The sequence below is a fragment of the Cupressus sempervirens genome, chromosome 3 (assembly GCF_028749045.1).
Source record: "Cupressus sempervirens isolate cs-2001-9-10 chromosome 3, ASM2874904v1, whole genome shotgun sequence".
In the NCBI taxonomy this organism is placed as follows: domain Eukaryota; kingdom Viridiplantae; phylum Streptophyta; class Pinopsida; order Cupressales; family Cupressaceae; genus Cupressus; species Cupressus sempervirens.
In genome coordinates, this window is record NC_143120.1 from 971,507,524 (window position 1) to 971,526,899 (window position 19,376).

The window sequence follows — 19,376 nt, forward strand, 5'->3', positions numbered from 1 at the left end:
TTTTTTAAACTTATTTCAGCTTAAATATTTTAGCTCCTAAATTTAAGGAAGCTAGAGGTCCTATGAATTTTAGAGTAAATATAGTCTAATATTTTAAATTTATTATATAATTTTGGTAGAAAATAATGAGCAATTGTTGACACGTGTTAGAAAGATCTCTGAGCTGATGGGGCTATTTCTAGCACCACCCCATTTTCACTCGCTCAAATTGAGAGGGCTAAAAAGCCAGAACTCCTAGTTTATAAGAAAAGATTCCATAAACTTTTCCCACTCCACAAAAATAGAGCTCAAGCCCCCTCCATGGAACCCTTGCCTTACATCATTTATAATATCACATTTCGAGATACATACTTGACATATGTATATGTTTATGTAAATGCATATGCATATGTACACAAGAAACATTTATTTTGGGCTACTTGTATCTAGGTAGTAGTTGTAAACATTAATTTTGATTTTGATTTTTTTTTAAAAGTAGATAATCTAGTTGTAACTTGTTTCCTATTAAAAATGGAAATGTAGGTACAATTGTTTAGCCACATTTGTCAAATACACCTTTACTTATAACATGGATTGGTGCATTTACAAAAAAATTGTGGCCTATATAAAGTTTTGTAATAATGACTAAATTAAAATAGTTGTAGAATTAGGTGTACATGGAATTAATGAGAGTTAAAATCAACTAAGGTACATTCAATTTTTTTATAATATGACTGAAATAAAAGACAAAATAATAATATAAATTGCTTTAACAATAAGACTTAAAATATTCACTATAATTAGTCTGACTTTTTATTATTTTTATTTCACAAAATTAAATTATATTAAAAAATTAGATCTAAAATTTTAATTTAATTTTATAATTGAAATAAATAAAAAAACTAAATTCCAAAATGTGAACGATAATAATCTTTGACACAATCAGCTTCAGAAAATTGGATATTAGTTTTTTTACAATAGAAGATTTAGGAACCGATACACGTGCACCTATAAAATTTATTAGGAAAAACAAATATATTCACATTATCCAAAATTGAAGAGGTAAAAATAGCGAGAGGCCCGCGAAGACTTTTGTAGCATCCATTAATCCTGCAACGTGTTATGAATCTACCAAACACAATAACAATAAATGGCTGCACATGTAAATATGGAGGGAACAGGCAAAATCAAGGCTTTATGCAATGGACCCCGATTTGCTGGCTTGCTGACCTATTGTTTCAGTGTTTTTAATGGCTGCTTTAATGGGGAATTAGTTGCTTCATTTTGGAAGCTTTCAGTGCACTGGGGATGTTCTTTTCTCGCAGTACAGTCTGATTACTGCCTTCTATTTTCAAAAAAACTATAAATTGAGTTGAAGCACTCAAACATTTTGTATGATTTGCAGTGAACAGCAGAGGGACAAAAATTTGAAGATGGCGCAGGAAGATGAAAGCTCAATTTCGAGGCTTGCTACAGAAGAGGCCTCGCTTCCCCTCTCAATGAGAATTGTCTGCAGTTTTCTCAAACGCGTGAATGATTTTGCCAGGAGGAAAAACGGAACATTTAACCGCGGGCTCATGAATTTTGTGGAATACAGGGTAGCAGCTAATCCTAAGCCCGATCGTGGGGTTTACACCAAAGACGTTGTAATTGACTTGCACACAGGCGTGTGGGTGCGGATCTTTGTTCCTGAGGAGATCGCCAGTTCGAATCGCCAAGAAGAAGACGAATTGTTGCCGATCGTTTTCTATTTTCACGGCGGAGGGTTTTCGTCGCTTACGCCTTCTTTTCTGATGTATGATGTGTTTTGTAGGCGGATGGCGAGGAGACGGAGAGTGATTGTGGTGTCCGTGGATTACAGAAGGGCTCCTGAGAATAAGTATCCGATTGCTTATGAGGATTCTTTTGCAGCTGTTAAGTGGGCGGGGAGTGCAGACGGAAGGGACAATCTTCCCGCTAGGACTGATTTCTCCAAGTGCTTTCTCATGGGTGACAGCGCTGGGGCAAATATTGTTCATCATCTGGCTTGCAGGCAAGGACAGCTCCATGGCCCTTTTTCCTTCTCAATTCGTTGATTTTTTGAATTACTCATTTAAAGCTTTATCCCCAGTCTGATATTTGATAATTTGATTGGCTACTTTTAATTTCTTCGAAATTTGCGATTTTATTTGGGCGTAGATCTATCTGAGCCAATTGGTTTCATCCTGTACTGGGGTTTGTCAGAAGAGATATTAATGGAAATTTAGTAACATCATTCGTTCCCATAATTACTACACACACCATAACATTATTAAATGTCCCTTTTTTACTTTAAACTATAAATTGTGCTACAGGCTAACTATAAATTGTGCTACAGGCTACTACACTGCGATGAATGCTTTAGGATAAAGTTATGTAGACACCTCGTTAGAGATCTCTAGATCTCTTCAATGGTAAGTCAAATTATGTTGACTTCTTTGATGTATTTCTAAAGGTGATTCAAGAGTTTAAAGCTATGGTTTTAACATTTGGGCATTTATAGATCTCCTGTAGAGACCGTGCGAAATGGTCCAAAATTGTCATTTTAGAACACTTGTCCCATACCCGTCATGTTCACCCTGCAATAGCTGCTCACAAAACAAAAAACCAATACTTTTGACACATCACCTGTAGAGACCGTGGAGTATGAAGTGGTCGAAAATTGTCATTTTAAAAACACTTGTCTCACACCCATCATGTTCACCCTGCCATAGCTGCTCACAAAACAAAAAAACAATACTTTTGACACAAATGGACCAGTCAGCAATCAAGAAAGCTAAATATGATCAACTATTAATACATTTGTAATTGGCAATTAGTACATGTGTTATCAGCTATTAGTACATGTATTATCATTTTTTAAAACTTTTCAAAAGCAATAGTTTTGAAGTATTTATTACGAAATCCTTACGATCATTTGACCTCTGACAGCTACTACATCTCTTCCCCTAGATGTATCAAATCATACCCTAACACTATAGTTGTTGAAGCTTACTCTCCATGAGGGATGGAGTTGGCATGAGTTGGGGTTTGTTAGCCATTGATCTGCAGTTTTAACTGTGAGACTCGGACTTACATGGTTTCTGCAGATTGTCTTACCCCTACTCATACCTTTTTAACCTCAATTTTATAGTAAGATAAATTAAGGTAAGGGCAGATTGAGGATAGGCTGGATCGTGGAGATACCTCTGCACAAGTACTATTTTAAAAAAGATAAAAAATTAAGTTGCCAGCCTTGAAATCTCAGGATAGTACTATTCTTACTTTGATGGGGTAAGCTCTTATTGCAACCTTGAGATTCACCGTGATGTCTTCCTTAATCATTACAGAAAAACTTCATCAAATATCTACTGGAATTAACACAGTTTTTATATTACAACCGTTGCAGCATTAATGGATGAATTAGATTACTGGCCATCTTATTGGTCATCTCCATTAAGGGGTTGACTACTAGAACATTAATGGTCTTCTCCAGGTATCATTTTGGACATAGATTCATGCATTTCATATAAAGTCAACCTCTACACCATGTGAGCTGAGACAAGGCTCTTATCAAACAGATTTGTTCCCAAAAACGTATCAAATAGAACCGTACTTGCAGTTTGAATTCATCATAGCCCACAATTATTTGTCAAGTGTTTCAATTTTGATGGATATAATGAACCAAAAATTACCAGTATTTATACTTTCTTTTAGCATATCTACATTCCTGGATTCATAGCAAAGAATGCCCGACTTTTCCAAGACAGATGTCATGTCCCTCTCTTAGCAACATAATTATAACAGGGGATTTGCCTATCATTGACTCTCGTAGGCAAATAATTATGGGGAGAGGGTCGATTTTGTCTTCCAAATAAAAAGCGGGGCCTACTCATTCGAATATTAAATAAAGGTTGTATTCTAACTTTATAAAGTCAATTATTTAATTTTGTAAAGTTAATATTTTTAGTGCAAGAAGGTTCCGGATAATTCCCAGAAACTTCCCGGCAAAGAAATAAATAGAGGACATAGGGCTCTCTTTGAAGCAAGCAATTAAGTGGATTTCTCTATTTATCATATTGGAGCAATTTGTGGTCTTCAGTCTGCAAATTCCCATTAGATCTTTGGGAACGAGAACTCCCTGGGATCTGCATAACTGAGGAGGTGGGATATCTTCCGAAGGGTTGCACATTGGAGGTGGTCTTCAGCCATCTCATGTTGTGATTATTTGCGCATTCGGATTATTTTGAGGATGACGATTTGAAATCCTGAGTACTGGCAGAATTGAAATGTGAAACTCTCTTTCCAGTCCGAAACAATAGTTTAGAGTTTACGTGATCAATAGAATGCATCAAGATTGGACGGCAGATAGGAAGCCAACAGGAAGGGTGATCGCATCAAGATTGAGCAAATTGCAGATTTATCACCGAATCTGAGATTGGATTACAGAAGGGGAACGCGGATTTGGAACCACTTGTGAGCTTCAATCACTCCTGCAACCAGCGGGGTCGGCTGCCGACAGTTCGGGCGCCTCCACAAGTTACGACCTGATCGCAGACAGGGAACCAGTCACCAAATCACAGGCGATGGGAGTTAATGCGCGCAGCGGGAGAATGGTGGTCTGTCGATTAGCTGGGAAAGAGATCCTCGAATCTTGACCTAAGTAAATCGCACAGCAGATTATATAAAAGGAAAGACGACACCCATATTCCCACCGTCCCTGAAAATGGACGCTTGAATAATCCAAATCTGGGGCACGAATCAACAGGTTCCATTTCTAATATTGCGCTATTGTAATTTTTTTTTCCATTTGATCACCCATAAAACTGGATAGTTCATACTATAGTTTCTCTTGCAACTGTATCATTTACTGATTCTTGCCCATATTATTATTCGTTGTATAAGATTAGTCTGGTTCATGGCAAGTATTTGATAAAAGGTTAACACTTTAAACTCTTATAGAGAGGGCCATCAGTGTCTGGTAGTTAATTGTTTGTCGAAATGACTAATCCTTGAAGTATGAATCGTGAGTGCTAAAAGAACCAATAACTGCCGGGCCATTTCAGTGGTATCAGAGCAGTAGTCCTGCCATCCTGATTGGGTAAAAGTACTTTAATTGCTGGAGTTATATTCAAGGACAGGGATATGGGTGAAAGACAAAGTCCGCCAAGATTTCCCAGAGTCGACGATGATGAAACCAGAGAATTTTACAGAGCCATGACTAACGGACAACAAGAAATAACTCAGACACTGCAGGCTTTGACTACCATAATGGAAAGAGTTATTCAGCCCAGGATTCAAGATCAAGGAAGAGGCACATCTGATCACGATGATAGGAGTGTGGCAGGATCACAAGGTGCTCCTAGGCGCAGATCATGGACAGCAAATAGGCCTACTCGTCCCAACTTCCTAAGGGAAGAGGCTCAGGAGATAGGAGAAGATGATGCACCAGAAGATTTTCAGGATGAACTTAGGGCTGCTACAGCAGAATGGCAAGCATTACCCCCGCATGTGCGTGAGTTATTAAACTTTGATCGATATCTAAACCAAAGAAGAGAACATATGAGGAATAGTCGCCAGAATCGAAGACCTAGAGGGAGTCATGAAAGTGAGTTACAACGAGCTGTCAGTAAACTTACTTTGCCTTTCTTCGATGGGAGTGGTCAGATGACGGCACAAGCTTGGATTCATAAGTTGGACACCTTTCTAGCATTAAGGCCTATGTCTGAAATAGATGCCATCAGATATGCTACCTTGCATCTGGAAGGCGCAGCTCATGACTGGTGGTCACATGGAATGGTTACCTTGCAGCACAATCAGGTAACATCATACCAGGACTTCGTGGATAGATTAGTTGAACGTTTTGATAAGAAGGATCCAGAAATTTATTTTCGCGACCTTGCACAATTAAAACAGACTGGCAATATCGAGGTTTATATTAGTGAATTTCAGAGGTTGTCAGTCATGGTACCAGATGTATCGGAGAGGAGGTTAGTTATCTTATTTACAAAAGGATTGTCTGAACCCCTCAAGGGATGGATTAAGGCATTTGATCCACCAACACTGCAGGAAGCCATGAGGAAAGCACGAAGTATGGAACTTACAGCCCCTTCTAGCCGGTTCCCTCCCAGAAGTACTACCTCTTTCAAAGACAATAGGAGGTTTGATAAAAATAAAGGGAAAGGCGTTGAAACCAAAGGGAAATCTACCACATCCCTAGATACCGAAGCATTAAATGACTTGCAAAGGAAGAAACTGTGCTTCTATTGTAAAGGTCCATATGACAGGGATCATGATTGTCCCTTGCGACCAAAGGGGAAAGCCAACAGAGTTATGTGGGCATATTACGAGGGATCAGATTCCGACGGTACGGCAAAAGAGGATGAACATACTGGTTCAGAATCTGAGGAAGAAAAGTCCGAGCAGAGAGAAGAACCTGAATTGCATCTACAGCAAGGGCGTTTGTCTAGCATTCAACAGGAAGGATCTTTCAGGTTACGTGGTGTCCTAGCAGGACAGAAGGTGATTACATTAGTTGATACCGGAGCTACACATAACTTCTTTGATGCAAGATTGGTCGAGCATCGTGGTATTAAGACAGAAGAATTCGAAGGTCTTCGTGTACAGGTTGCTGACGGATACACTCTTAAGTGTAACAAGATAGTCAGAGACATGCCTTTACGCCTGAATAATTATGAGTTCAAAGCGGATTACCACGTGGTCAATATGGGTGATTTGGATATCGTTTTGGGAATGACATGGTTACGTCTATTGGGTGAAGTTACTTTCCGACTCAGGGACATGGAGATTAAGTTCGAAGTAGATGGGAGGCAGCACGTATTGAGAGCTATTCGGAATAGTGATATCCGAACAATCTCTCTTAGACGATTGGAAAGATTGGTGAGACATGAGGATCTTGAATGGGCAGCCATGTGTACTCTCATGCCTACATAGGAGGAACAACCTAAGACAGAATATCATTCCGACATACAGATATTGAGGGAAAAGTACAGTAAGGTATTCAGCGATATTCCACCTGGAACACCACCTGATAGAGGGATCGAGCACATCATCGAATTGGAAGAAGGCGCTAAACCAGTCATGATTACTCCATACAGGCATCCCAAAAGGCTTAAAGATGAGATAGAGAAAACCATCAAGGAGCTACTCGCAATGGGACACATCAGACCTAGTAAGTCTCCTTTTGCTTCCTCAGTAGTTTTGGTTAAGAAGAAAGATGGTTCGTTACGGATGTGTATAGATTACAGGATGCTGAATAAGAAAACCATTAAGAATAGATATCCCATTCCACGGATTGATGAACTAATAGATGAACTACATGGGGCATGCTACTTTAGTAAAATTGATTTGAGATCAGGTTACCACCAGATTAGAGTCAGAGAACAGGACATTGAGAAGACGGCATTCAGATGCCACTGTGGGCATTTTGAGTTTGTAGTAATGCCATTTGGATTGACCAATGCACCAGCTACTTTCCAGTCTACCATGAACAAGGTCTTCCATCATCAGCTGAGGAAATTCGTGTTGGTATTCTTTGATGATATCTTGGTATACAGTCGAACATGGCAGGAGCACATGGCACATCTAGAAACAGTATTGAAGACTTTGCAAGAAGAATCCTTGTATGCCAAAGAATCCAAATGCGATTTGGGAATGACTGAGTTATTATACTTAGGTCATATTATCAGCCGAGAAGGTGTACGGATGGATCCTGATAAAATTCGTGCTATTATAGAGTGGCCTACTCCTGAGAACCTAACACAGTTAAGGGGATTCCTTGGATTATGTGGATTCTACCGCAGATTTGTTTGCGGATATTCACGACACGCGGCTCCTATAACCGATTTGCTTAAGAGGGGAGCTTTCGTTTGGACAGCAAAGGCACAGGCTTGTTTTGACAGGTTCAAGGAGATCATGACTTCGTGTCCGGTACTAGCATTGCCTGATTTCTCGAAACCATTTGAACTCCAGTGTGATGCCTCAGGAGATGGTATTGGGGCTGTTTTAATGCAGGATAAACACCCAATTGCATATGAAAGCAGGAAACTCCGTGGGCCAGAGAGATCATTCAGCATTTACGACAAAGAGATGTTAGCCATCATGCATGCACTAGCTAAGTTCAGGCAGTATTTAGTAGGTGGCAAATTCTGCATAAAAACTGACCACAACAGTTTAAGATACTTCCTCGGGCAAAGGGATCTCAATGATAGGCAGCAGAAATGGGTCAGTAAGTTACATGCATATGACTTCGATATATCTTATGTTAAGGGCACACAGAATGTGGTAGCAGATGCCTTGTCACGCAGGCCACATCTTAGTTCAATGATTGAAATCTCTGAGGATTGGAAGCATCTGATTATTGCAGAATATGCCCGAGATTCATGGGCATCAAGGATAGTTGATGGGACCCTTGTTGATACCAGGTACACACTTGTGGATGAATTGATTATCTACAAGAGCAGGATATTTTTAGTCCCAGGATCGAAGGTGAAACAGTTCATTATGCGAGCTCTTCATGATTCACCTATAGCTGGTCACCCCGGATACTTTAAAACATATAGACAGGTGCGAGAACGGTTTACATGGAAGGGACTTAAGAAGGATGTTTTGCAGTATGTTCGTGAGTGTTCCGTTTGCCAACAGAATAAACAGGAGCACACCTTTCCAGCAGGGCTTTTACAGCCACTTCCCATTCCGTGTCAGAAGTGGGAATGCATATCCATGGATTTCATTACCGGATTGCCCAAGGCTCAAGGACGTGATTGCATTTATGTGGTGGTGGATAGGCTAACAAAATATGCTCATTTCTTTCCCATCACCACTACTTATACTGCAGTACAGGTAGCCGAAGTATTCTTCAAGGAGGTTTTCAGGTTACATGGGATACCCCGCAGTATTGTCAGTGACAGGGATAGTAGATTCTTGAGTCATTTCTGGCAAGAGGTGTTTCGATTATGCGGCACTGAGCTCACACCCAGTACTAGTTATCACCCGCAAACTGATGGACAGACGGAGACAGTAAACAAATGGGTGGAAGGCTACTTGAGGAATTACGTAGCCGATCAGCAAAAGGCTTGGGTAAGATGGATTTATTTGTGTGAATATTGCTATAACACCACTTTCCACATGTCTATCCAAATGACACCTTTTCGAGCACTGTACGGCTATGATACACCCAGTTTCATTGACTTATTAATGAGTGATGTTCGAGTTCCACGTGCTGGGGAATTACTGCAAGAAAGTAAAGATATCATTAGCTCTCTACGTGATAACATCGCTCGAGCACAGAATCAGTATAAGCAATATGCAGATCAAAAGAGGACGGAGAGAAGCTTTGAGGTGGGCGACATGGTTTACTTAAGGCTTCAACCATTTCGACAATCTACTCTCAAAAAGAGTGGGTCAGAAAAGCTTAAACCCAGGTATTATGGACCTTTCAGGATCAGTAGACGAATCGGGGAATTGGCTTATGAACTTGAGCTTCCAGCAGACAGCAAAGTATATAATGTGTTTCATGTATCACGTCTCAAAAAGGCATTGGGACAGAATGTGATACCTTCTGCAGTCTTGCCGCCTCTGGATGATGAAGGGAAATTGGTCATGGTACCGGAATTCATTTTAGAAAGCAGGGAAAAACAGCTCCGCCGAAGAGTAATCAGAGAATATTTGGTTAAATGGAAGGATCTACCAGTCGAAGATGCTACTTGGGAGAATGAGACCATTTTGCAGCATCCAGCTCTGAGATTGCTTGAGGGCAAGCAATATCCGGAAGGGCGGACTGTCATGTCCCTCTCTTAGCAACATAATTATAACAGGGGATTTGCCTATCATTGACTCTCGTAGGCAAATAATTATGGGGAGAGGGTCGATTTTGTCTTCCAAATAATAAGCGGGGCCTACTCATTCGAATATTAAATAAAGGTTGTATTCTAACTTTATAAAGTCAATTATTTAATTTTGTAAAGTTAATATTTGTAGTGCAAGAAGGTTCCGGATAATTCCCAGAAACTTCCCGGCAAAGAAATAAATAGAGGACATAGGGCTCTCTTTGAAGCAAGCAATTAAGTGGATTTCTCTATTTATCATATTGGAGCAATTTGTGGTCTTCAGTCTGCAAATTCCCATTAGATCTTTGGGAACGAGAACTCCCTGGGATCTGCATAACTGAGGAGGTGGGATATCTTCCGAAGGGTTGCACATTGGAGGTGGTCTTCAGCCATCTCATGTTGTGATTATTTGCGCATTCGGATTATTTTGAGGATGACGATTTGAAATCCTGAGTACTGGCAGAATTGAAATGTGAAACTCTCTTTCCAGTCCGAAACAGCAGTTTAGAGTTTACGTGATCAATAGAATGCATCAAGATTGGACGGCAGATAGGAAGCCAACAGGAAGGGTGATCGCATCAAGATTGAGCAAATTGCAGATTTATCACCGAATCTGAGATTGGATTACAGAAGGGGAACGCGGATTTGGAACCACTTGTGAGCTTCAATCACTCCTGCAACCAGCGGGGTCGGCTGCCGACAGTTCGGGCGCCTCCACAAGTTACGACCTGATCGCAGACAAGGGACCAGTCACCAAATCACAGGCGATGGGAGTTAATGCGCGCAGCGGGAGAATGGTGGTCTGTCGATTAGCTGGGAAAGAGATCCTCGAATCTTGACCTAAGTAAATCGCACAGCAGATTATATAAAAGGAAAGACGGCACCCATATTCCCACCGTCCCTGAAAATGGACGCTTGAATAATCCAAATCTGGGGCACGAATCAACAGGTTCCATTTCTAATATTGCGCTATTGTAATTTTTTTTTCCATTTGATCACCCATAAAACTGGATAGTTCATACTATAGTTTCTCTTGCAACTGTATCATTTACTGATTCTTGCCCATATTATTATTCGTTGTATAAGATTAGTCTGGTTCATGGCAAGTATTTGATAAAAGGTTAACACTTTAAACTCTTATAGAGAGGGCCATCAGTGTCTGGTAGTTAATTGTTTGTCGAAATGACTAATCCTTGAAGTATGAATCGTGAGTGCTAAAAGAACCAATAACTGCCGGGCCATTTCAACAGAATATTGAACATAATTTTTTTTTTGATTACAGGATTGCTGCATCTGGTGAAGAAATTAGCCCTCTGAAAGTAGTGGGGAATGTGCTGATACAGCCATTCTTTGGTGGGGAGGAAAGGACCCCCTCTGAATTGAGGCTTGTTGGGGCACCAATTGTTTCAATTGACAATTCAGATTGGCATTGGAAGGCCTTCCTTCCAGAGGGTGCTAACAGGGACCACCCTGCAGCCAATGTGTTTGGGCCCAATGCTCCCGATATATCCAACCTCTCTTTCCCTCCCTTCTTGGTGGTGGTAGGAGGTCATGACCCACTACAAGATTGGCAGCTCAGATATGTGGACAATCTAAGGAAGATCAACAAGGAAGTGGAGCTTTTTTTCTATGGAGATGCAGTCCATACATTTCATCTTTTTTTCCAGATTCCTGGGTCTTCAAAGTTCATCTCCGATCTCAGTGCTTTCTTCAGAAAATGTGGAAAGTAAATGGTTTTTACATTATTGGCGCCGTGTATGGAGATGTATGGATGAACTGGATTGCTTGATTAAGAAATGAAAACTTCCAGGTTGTGAAATGTTCCATTCTTAGCTCAACGATTTTATCGTTGTAAACAGATCCTTCCTTGACGCTTGTTATTAATGAAGATGCAGTCAATAAATTTCATGATATTTTTCCAGCTTCCTGGCCTCTCAAAATTTGGCTTCCATCTTGATGCCTTTCAGGTAATGTGAAAAATAAATAAGCATTACTGAGTTCGACTGACTGAAGAAGAAATAAGAGTTTCAGTCTGTGATATTCTTAACTTTTGGCAATTTGACTTCAGATTTGACTTCTTCCATTCCACTTCAAATGGTTCTGAACTTTGTGGCGGTAAACTAGCGTGAATAATCCTCTGTGTTGATGCCAACAATGCAATATAATATGACATTGTGAACCTTTCTATTTGATGCTTGTTATGCCTGACCAGTTTTTCATAGACCCTTTCTACATAATTATTCAACTAGCAATGGCATCTTAGGGTGCAATGGGTACCGTGGAAAAAGAGGCAACATCGTGAGTTGGCCATGGACCATTAAAAGGTACACAAATAATTAAAAAGCAGTACAGTTAAATGATGTAGTCTCTTACCTTAATAATAATTGTCAACTTGAACCCTATTCATTAGAACCTTAATTAGAACCCTAACCCAAATCAGTTTTAGAACCCCAATCTAAATATTTAATCGTAATTCTAGACAAGATCATCCAAATTCTAAACCCAATCAAACTCTAACCATGACCAAATTGTAGAGTTTACTTGTAACCCTATACCTAGTTTAAAACTTTACAATCATATTTATAACTATCCTAAGATAATTGTAAGGGTGATGTAAACCTCAACCCTTATCATGAATGGTAATCAAAATCCTAATTTTAACCATGATACTAACCATCATAACTATTTAATTTTAATTGTTATTTAATAAATATGTCTACTATCTAATAATAAATAATAAATTTATATAGTTCATAAATTTTTTTTTTTTTTTAAATCATTAAAAAATATGATTATACTTGAATAATTCAATAATTCAATAAACTAAAAAAATTCATAAATTAGTGTAATTTATATTACTTTTAATTATTCTATAACTAGCTTATATATATATATATATATATATATATATATATATATATATATAATAAGCCAAGAGATATCCTTCTTGAAGCGCCTATTGCACTGAATGAGATTATGAAAATAGGCACATCGAGAAGGATATCTCTCGGCTTATTTTATATATATAGGATATATATAAGCTAGTATCACTCGCGACAGAAGAATGAAAGACATGATTGTTATTAATCTATTGGAATAAATAATAATTATAAAATATGTTTTATAATACATTATATAATTTTGATGTTCACTTAAAAAATATACTTAATGTAATAGATTCCCTTTGATTTAAAAAAAAAAAAAATTCACCACATATATAATAATTAGTATGAACAAAATGTATATTTTTTATTCAAGTACTTAGAATTAAACTTTGGATTGAGATTAGAGTTTCCGTTTGCATTAGTGTTAGCATAAGTTTTATCCCTAAAGCTAGATAATTATTTGCAATAGAGCAAAGGTCGTAGTGGGACTTCTTTAAGGAAATCAAGAGTTAGAGTGTTATTAAGGCTTCAACTTTTATAATACATAGTTTGCTTATTAATCATTAAATTAAAGTCTCAACAACTCTCTCGTGTTTCTTTATCTTTCATCCTTCACACTATGTATACCTCATGCCTTACCGTCATCCCCTTCTCTCTCTCTCTCTCTCTCTCTCTCTCTCTCTCTCTCCCCCCTCCACCCCCCCCAACCTTCCCCCCCCCGCCCCCCCGCCCTCTATTTTGGGCTTCAATTTTCCTCTTTCTATATTTACCTCTATCTCTCCCCACTCCCCCTTCTACATTTCTTCCATCTCCTTTTCCCTCTAGCCATTGCTTCCCCCTAATTACCTAATATATATTTACATCATGTCTCTTACTCTCTCTCTCACATCTCTCTTTCCTGAACATATAAATACATATATCTCCCCCCATAATTACTCTCTTTCCCTCTCTCTCGACCCTCCTCTCAGCATGTGTTCTCCTACTTAAGCCCCCCTTCCCTCCCCCCCATACTTATTAGTACTATCCTCTCTTCCTTCCTTCATTACCATGTCCATCTATCCTATGCCCTAATTATTATATTAATCCCATCTCTTCCCTATTCCCTCTCATATTCTCTCTTTCTCTTATATCCCTCCCCCTCTCACCATCTATTCCTCTTGATTACCATTTATTCCTCTTGATTACCATATATCCCTAGCCCATTTCTCTCACCGTTTGGGTCCTATTCTCTCTCTTTCTCCCTCATATGTGTCACATGCTAATTACTCTATTACAAAGTATCCCTGCTGCCCCCCCCCCCCGTCTCTCTAATTATTAAATTATCCTATTTTTTCTCTAACTCATATCTCTCCATGTTCTCTTGTTCTCTTTCCCATCACTCCCTTTCTCATGTTTCCCACCACATATTACCTTCTCCTCACCGTAATTACCATCTCTCTCTCTCTCTCCGAAATTCCTCTCATCATCATTTCAACCCTAATTATTCTCTTTCTCTCTACCTCATCTCTCTCCCCTTCAATGTTGTCTCTTTCTACCTTATTCCTTCCCTCATTTACCATTTATCTCTACATCATCTCTCTCCCTCCCTACATCATTAATCTCTTTAAGTCTCTCCTCTCCCTCCTCTCACAATCCCTTCCCCCCTATTTACCCTCTATATCTACCCCATATCTCTCAGCCATGTATCTTTATCTCTCACATTCTTTCTATGTCTACCTTGTCTCTCATGTCCCCCCATACCCTCTACTGTGTCCCCTCTTATTATTACTATCCACTCTCTTTTTCTTGTGTATTTTTATCTCTTTCTCTCTTACATAGTGTTTACTCCATCCCTCACCCTCATCCCCTTGTGACACTCTCTCTCACATGTCCCATTCTATAATTACACCACCCCCACTCCACCCCTTATAATGTAGAGCCTCCCCACTCCCCTCTCTCTCTCTCTCTCACACACACACACACACACACACACACACACACACACACATCTCTCTTTCCTGAACATATAAATACATATATCTCCCCCCATAATTATGCTCTTTCCCTCTCTCCTGACCCTCCTCTCAGTATGTGTTCTCCTACTTGACCCCCCCTTCCCTCCCCCCCATACTTATCAGTATCCTATCGTCCTTCCTCCATTACTATGTCCATCTATCCTATGCCCTAATTATTATATTAATCCCATCTCTTCCCTATTCCCTATCATATTCCCTCTTTCTCTTATCTCCCTCCCCCTCTCACCATCTATTCCTCTTGATTACCATATATCCCTAGCCTGTTTCTCTCACCCTCTGGGTCTTCTTCTCTCTCTTTCTCCCTCATATGTGTCACATGCTAATTACTCTATTACAAAGTATCCCCTCCCCCCTCTCTCTCTGATTCTCAAATTATCTTATTTGTTCTCTACCTCATATCTCTCCCTCTCCATGTTCTCTCTTTCTCTTTCCCGTCTCCTCCCTTTCTCATGTTTCCCACCACATATTACCATCTCCTCCCTCTAATTACCATCTCTCTCTCTCTCTCTCTCTCTCTCTCTCTCTCCAAAATTCCTCTCTCTCTCTCCCCCCCCTCTCTCTCCAAAATTCCTCCCCCCATCATCATTTCCATCAATTTGATGCCCTAATTATTCTCTTTCTCTCTACCTCATCTCTCTCCCCTTCAATGTTGTCTTCTACCTTATTCCTTCCCTCATTTCTCCCTTTCTCCTATTTCAACCATTACTTACCACATCCTATTATTTATTACCATTTATCTCTACATCATCTCTCTCCCTCCTTGCATCATTAATCTCTTTGAGTCTCTCCTCTCCCTCCTCTCACAATCTCTTCCCCCTATTTACCCTCTATATCTACCCTACATCTCTCAGTCATGTATCTTTATCTCTCACAATATCTCTTGTACATGTCTCTCACCATATTTCCTCTTATCTCACTCTCATGTCCTCTCCTCATATCTCGTTATCTCCCACATTCTTTCTATGTCTACCTCGTGTCTCTCATGCCACCCCATACCCTCTATTGTGTCCCCTCTTATTATTACTATTTACTCTCTTTGTCTTGTGTATCTTTATCTCTTGCTCTCTTGCATAGTGTTTACTTCATGCCTCACCCTCATCCCCTTGTCACACACACTCTCACATGTCCCATTCTATAATTAACGCCCCCCCCACTCTACCCCTTATAATGTAGAGCCTCTGCACTCCCCCCCCCCCCCTCTCTCTCTCTCTCTCTCTCTCTCTCTCTCGATCCATAATTACTCTCATTTTTCATCATACATATCTATCTTGAACCCTAATGATACTCTTTCTTGTGATCTATTTGATCTTGCCCCCTCATTTTCCTTGTCTACTTCATCTCTCCTCTTCCACTTCTCCTTCTTTCTCCTTTTCCCACCTCTCACCATATCTCCCCCCTAATTTCCACCTATATCTATCTCATATCTTTCACCCTCTCCCCCTTATCTCCCCCTTTTTCTGACATATTTCTCAACACCCCCCTGCCTTCCTCTCTCTATTTACCATCTGTCTCTACTTCATGTCTCTCACCTTCTCTATATTTCTTCACTCCCACATGTCTCTTACATCTCTCATCTATCTCATATCTATGAATCTTTACATTCACTCTCTACCTTGTCTCTCTCACTCTTCCCTTTCCCTTTGTCTACCTCATCTTTTTGCCCATCATCACCTCCCTTTCTTCCATCTCCCTCCCCTCCCTATATCTTCCTCCACCCCCCCATCTCCACCATCTCTCTATTCTTCATCCTCTCCCCCTCTCCCCCTCTCTCCCTCTCCTCCTAATCAACCTCTTACGTACTTTCTCTACTCACTACTCTCAACATCTCATTTCACTCTCTCCATCTCTCTCTCTCACACATCCCTTTGGTCTCCATCACTTCCTCATTATTTACCCTCTAATTCTATCTCATGTCTCTCACCATATCTCACACACGTCCCTATGTAATTACCCTTCTCCCATCTTCCATCCCCTATCACTATTTATGTGAATTCTAAGTTCTAATTATCGTCCTCTTTGAGCTCTATCTTATCTATTGCCTTCTATTTACATTACCATAAGATTTATTGTGGTGTATCACCATCTCTTGGCTCTAATTTACACCCCCCTCCTCCCTCCCTTTCTCTCTATGTGTGTGGAGTGTGGTGTGTGTGTATCTCATCAATTAGGTTTAGTAATATGGTTTAACATTTAGGATTAGGATTTTATCTTATAAAAAATAGTTTTGAAGCTAGGGCTTAAAATTTACTATTAGGATTAGGGTTCATTATGTTTCATCATTTTCTATTACCATTTAGGACTATGGTTTCAAGTAGGATTTATCATTTATCATATAAAATGTACATTCCATATTTAGATGTGAGGGTGGTTTTAGCAATTGGGGTGTAGCATTTAAGATTAGGGTTTACTATTTAATATTATAACTTGCTTGATATTTAAGATTTAAGGTTTAACATTTGGGATAGGCTTTTAAAATTTGGGGTTAGGGTGACATTTAAATATTTTGTTTCTTAAATAATTTGAGATGTTTCTTAAATATTTTGAGACAACTTGAGAATAGGTGTCTCTAGAAAGATATCTCTCAACTTGTTTAAAAATTAAAAATTAATTTTGAGTTCACCAATTAGTATGTTACTTAAGTGGTGATGGTGTTCAAATTAAGGTTTAAAATTAGTTACTAAAACTCAAACTTTATAATTGATTAAGTGGTTCTGATATCTTCTAAATCAAATATGTCCATAAATATTCCTTAAAAATGAAACTTCTATTTTTTCATAAAGAGCTTTTTTAATTATCAAGTTAAAAATGTACTTAAAAACTTAATATTACTTATTATTTTATTATTTCTTCTTAATTTATTTTTTACATCCATACTTTCTAATTCTAAAATGATTTCTATTATATTTTAAAAGCTTCCTATTTGATCAATTCAATGAATATTGAAACAAAATAGAATGTTTCCATAGTAACTTTATCATTTATCATATAAGATGTACATTCCATTGTAGACACCTAAAAACCTTTAGAAAATAAAGTATTTTTATTTTCTGAAAAAGTCCTGATGACATCATCATTAATTAATTAATTAATTAATTAATTAATTTTTATGCCATTAAATCCCTTTATCTTAATTAAAAATATTTAATTAAGGAATCCCTCTCAAAAATGTTTAAATCTTATTTAAACATTATTTCCTTATTTATTAATTATTTAATTAATAAATTGACCAAAAATCCTAAAATAAATAAAAAATTTATTTTTTGCCCAAAACTTGGCCAATTTCCTTATGACCAATAACCTCTTCCAAAATCTTCTAATCTTTCTTTAATTTTGATTAAAGGCTAATCCCATCATTTCCTACCCCTAATCCCAACTCAAAATATTTAATTAAGATTAAATATTAATCCTCATGTTTATTAAAAAAGTTTTAATAAATATCTCCTCAACCCAAACCCTTGAAATAAATAAAACTTTATTTATTTCCTAAAAATCTAATTTATCCTCATCCTAAGAAGTTCTAGACTCTTCTAGAAAGTCTTCATCCTCATCTTAGGAAATTCTAGACTATTCTAGAAAGTCTTTATCCTCATCCAAAGTCTAGACTCTTCTAGAAGATGTCTTTAAACCTAATCCTAATCCCCTCCTAACCTTGTCACATTCCCTAAACATGGGTTAAGAATTACTAACCCAAGCCAAAGTTAACAAATATCTCCTCCTTCACCCACCCTCATTAAATGCCATCCACTTGCCTATCCCTAAGCTAATCCTAAACCATCCTAATCCATCCTCTAATCATTTGCACAAGCCTAAGCAAACTTAAAACCCTCCTAATCAAGTCCAAGTTGAAATTTCTCTCATCACCCTCAAAATATCTCAACCATAAAACTTTATGAAGCCCACTAGGCCATAAATGACTATTACAAGTTTTTTTTTGTCTCTTACAAGTCATTATGAGGGTCTTTATGAAGATTTTATCCCTTGAGCCTCCTTTGTTGACTCATCCTTCCCCTTTCCTCCATCCTCTCACCATGTGACATGTGTCACTCCTTGATTGGCTATAAGGAAGCATAATCCATGTGCTCTCTTCTCATGCAATCTGAGCCCTCCATGAGCTTTTTCCCATCCTTGCATCTTAGCCCTCAATCCCTCAAGTCTCTTGCCTATAAATTGGATCTTTCCCCTTTGCAAAATAACACAATCCATGAAGTAAAGTCATAATGCCATTTTGAGAAGCCATTTTACATCAAAACCATACACTCACACCCAAATTCCAACTCTATTTGAAGCCCTTTTTGAAGCATAAGCTTGAGCATACATCCTATCTATTTAGACAAAGCTACTCAACAAGAGAGCTTCTCATTGAGAGAGCCCATTAATGGCTCATATTTTCAATTGAGAGCTCATCTTAGTCTATCTTGAAGTTTATGAATTTTGTTTAGTTTGTAGAAGCTTTATTTAAATTTGGTTTCTATTAGCATACTAACATTGCTCATATACATCCATATTTAGATGTGAATTTGGTTTTAGCAATTGGAGTGTAGCATTCAAGATTGGAGAGTTTACTATTTAATATTATAACTTGGCTTGATATTTAAAATTTATGGTTTAACATTTGGGATGGGCATTTAAAATTTAGGGTTAGGGTGACATTT

At 38.4% G+C, this 19,376-nt stretch overlaps 1 protein-coding gene across 2 annotated transcripts; it reads left to right on the top strand.

Moving 5' to 3' along the window:
* The first annotated feature begins 1,112 nt into the window (after positions 1 to 1,112).
* LOC149569982 (putative carboxylesterase 18) lies at positions 1,113 to 11,745 on the top strand. Of its 2 annotated transcripts, XM_089822640.1 has the most exons (3): positions 1,113 to 1,303; positions 1,385 to 2,011; positions 11,107 to 11,745. In XM_089822640.1, the coding sequence occupies exons 2-3, from the start codon at positions 1,413 to 1,415 to the stop codon at positions 11,552 to 11,554; spliced, it is 1,047 nt and encodes a 348-aa protein (XP_089678766.1). In that variant the 5' UTR covers positions 1,113 to 1,303; positions 1,385 to 1,412; the 3' UTR covers positions 11,555 to 11,745. The 2 variants fall into 2 exon arrangements, with proteins under 2 accessions (XP_089678766.1, XP_089678765.1); XM_089822639.1 differs by having other exon boundaries at positions 1,242 to 2,011.
* The last annotated feature ends 7,631 nt before the right edge of the window (positions 11,746 to 19,376 follow it).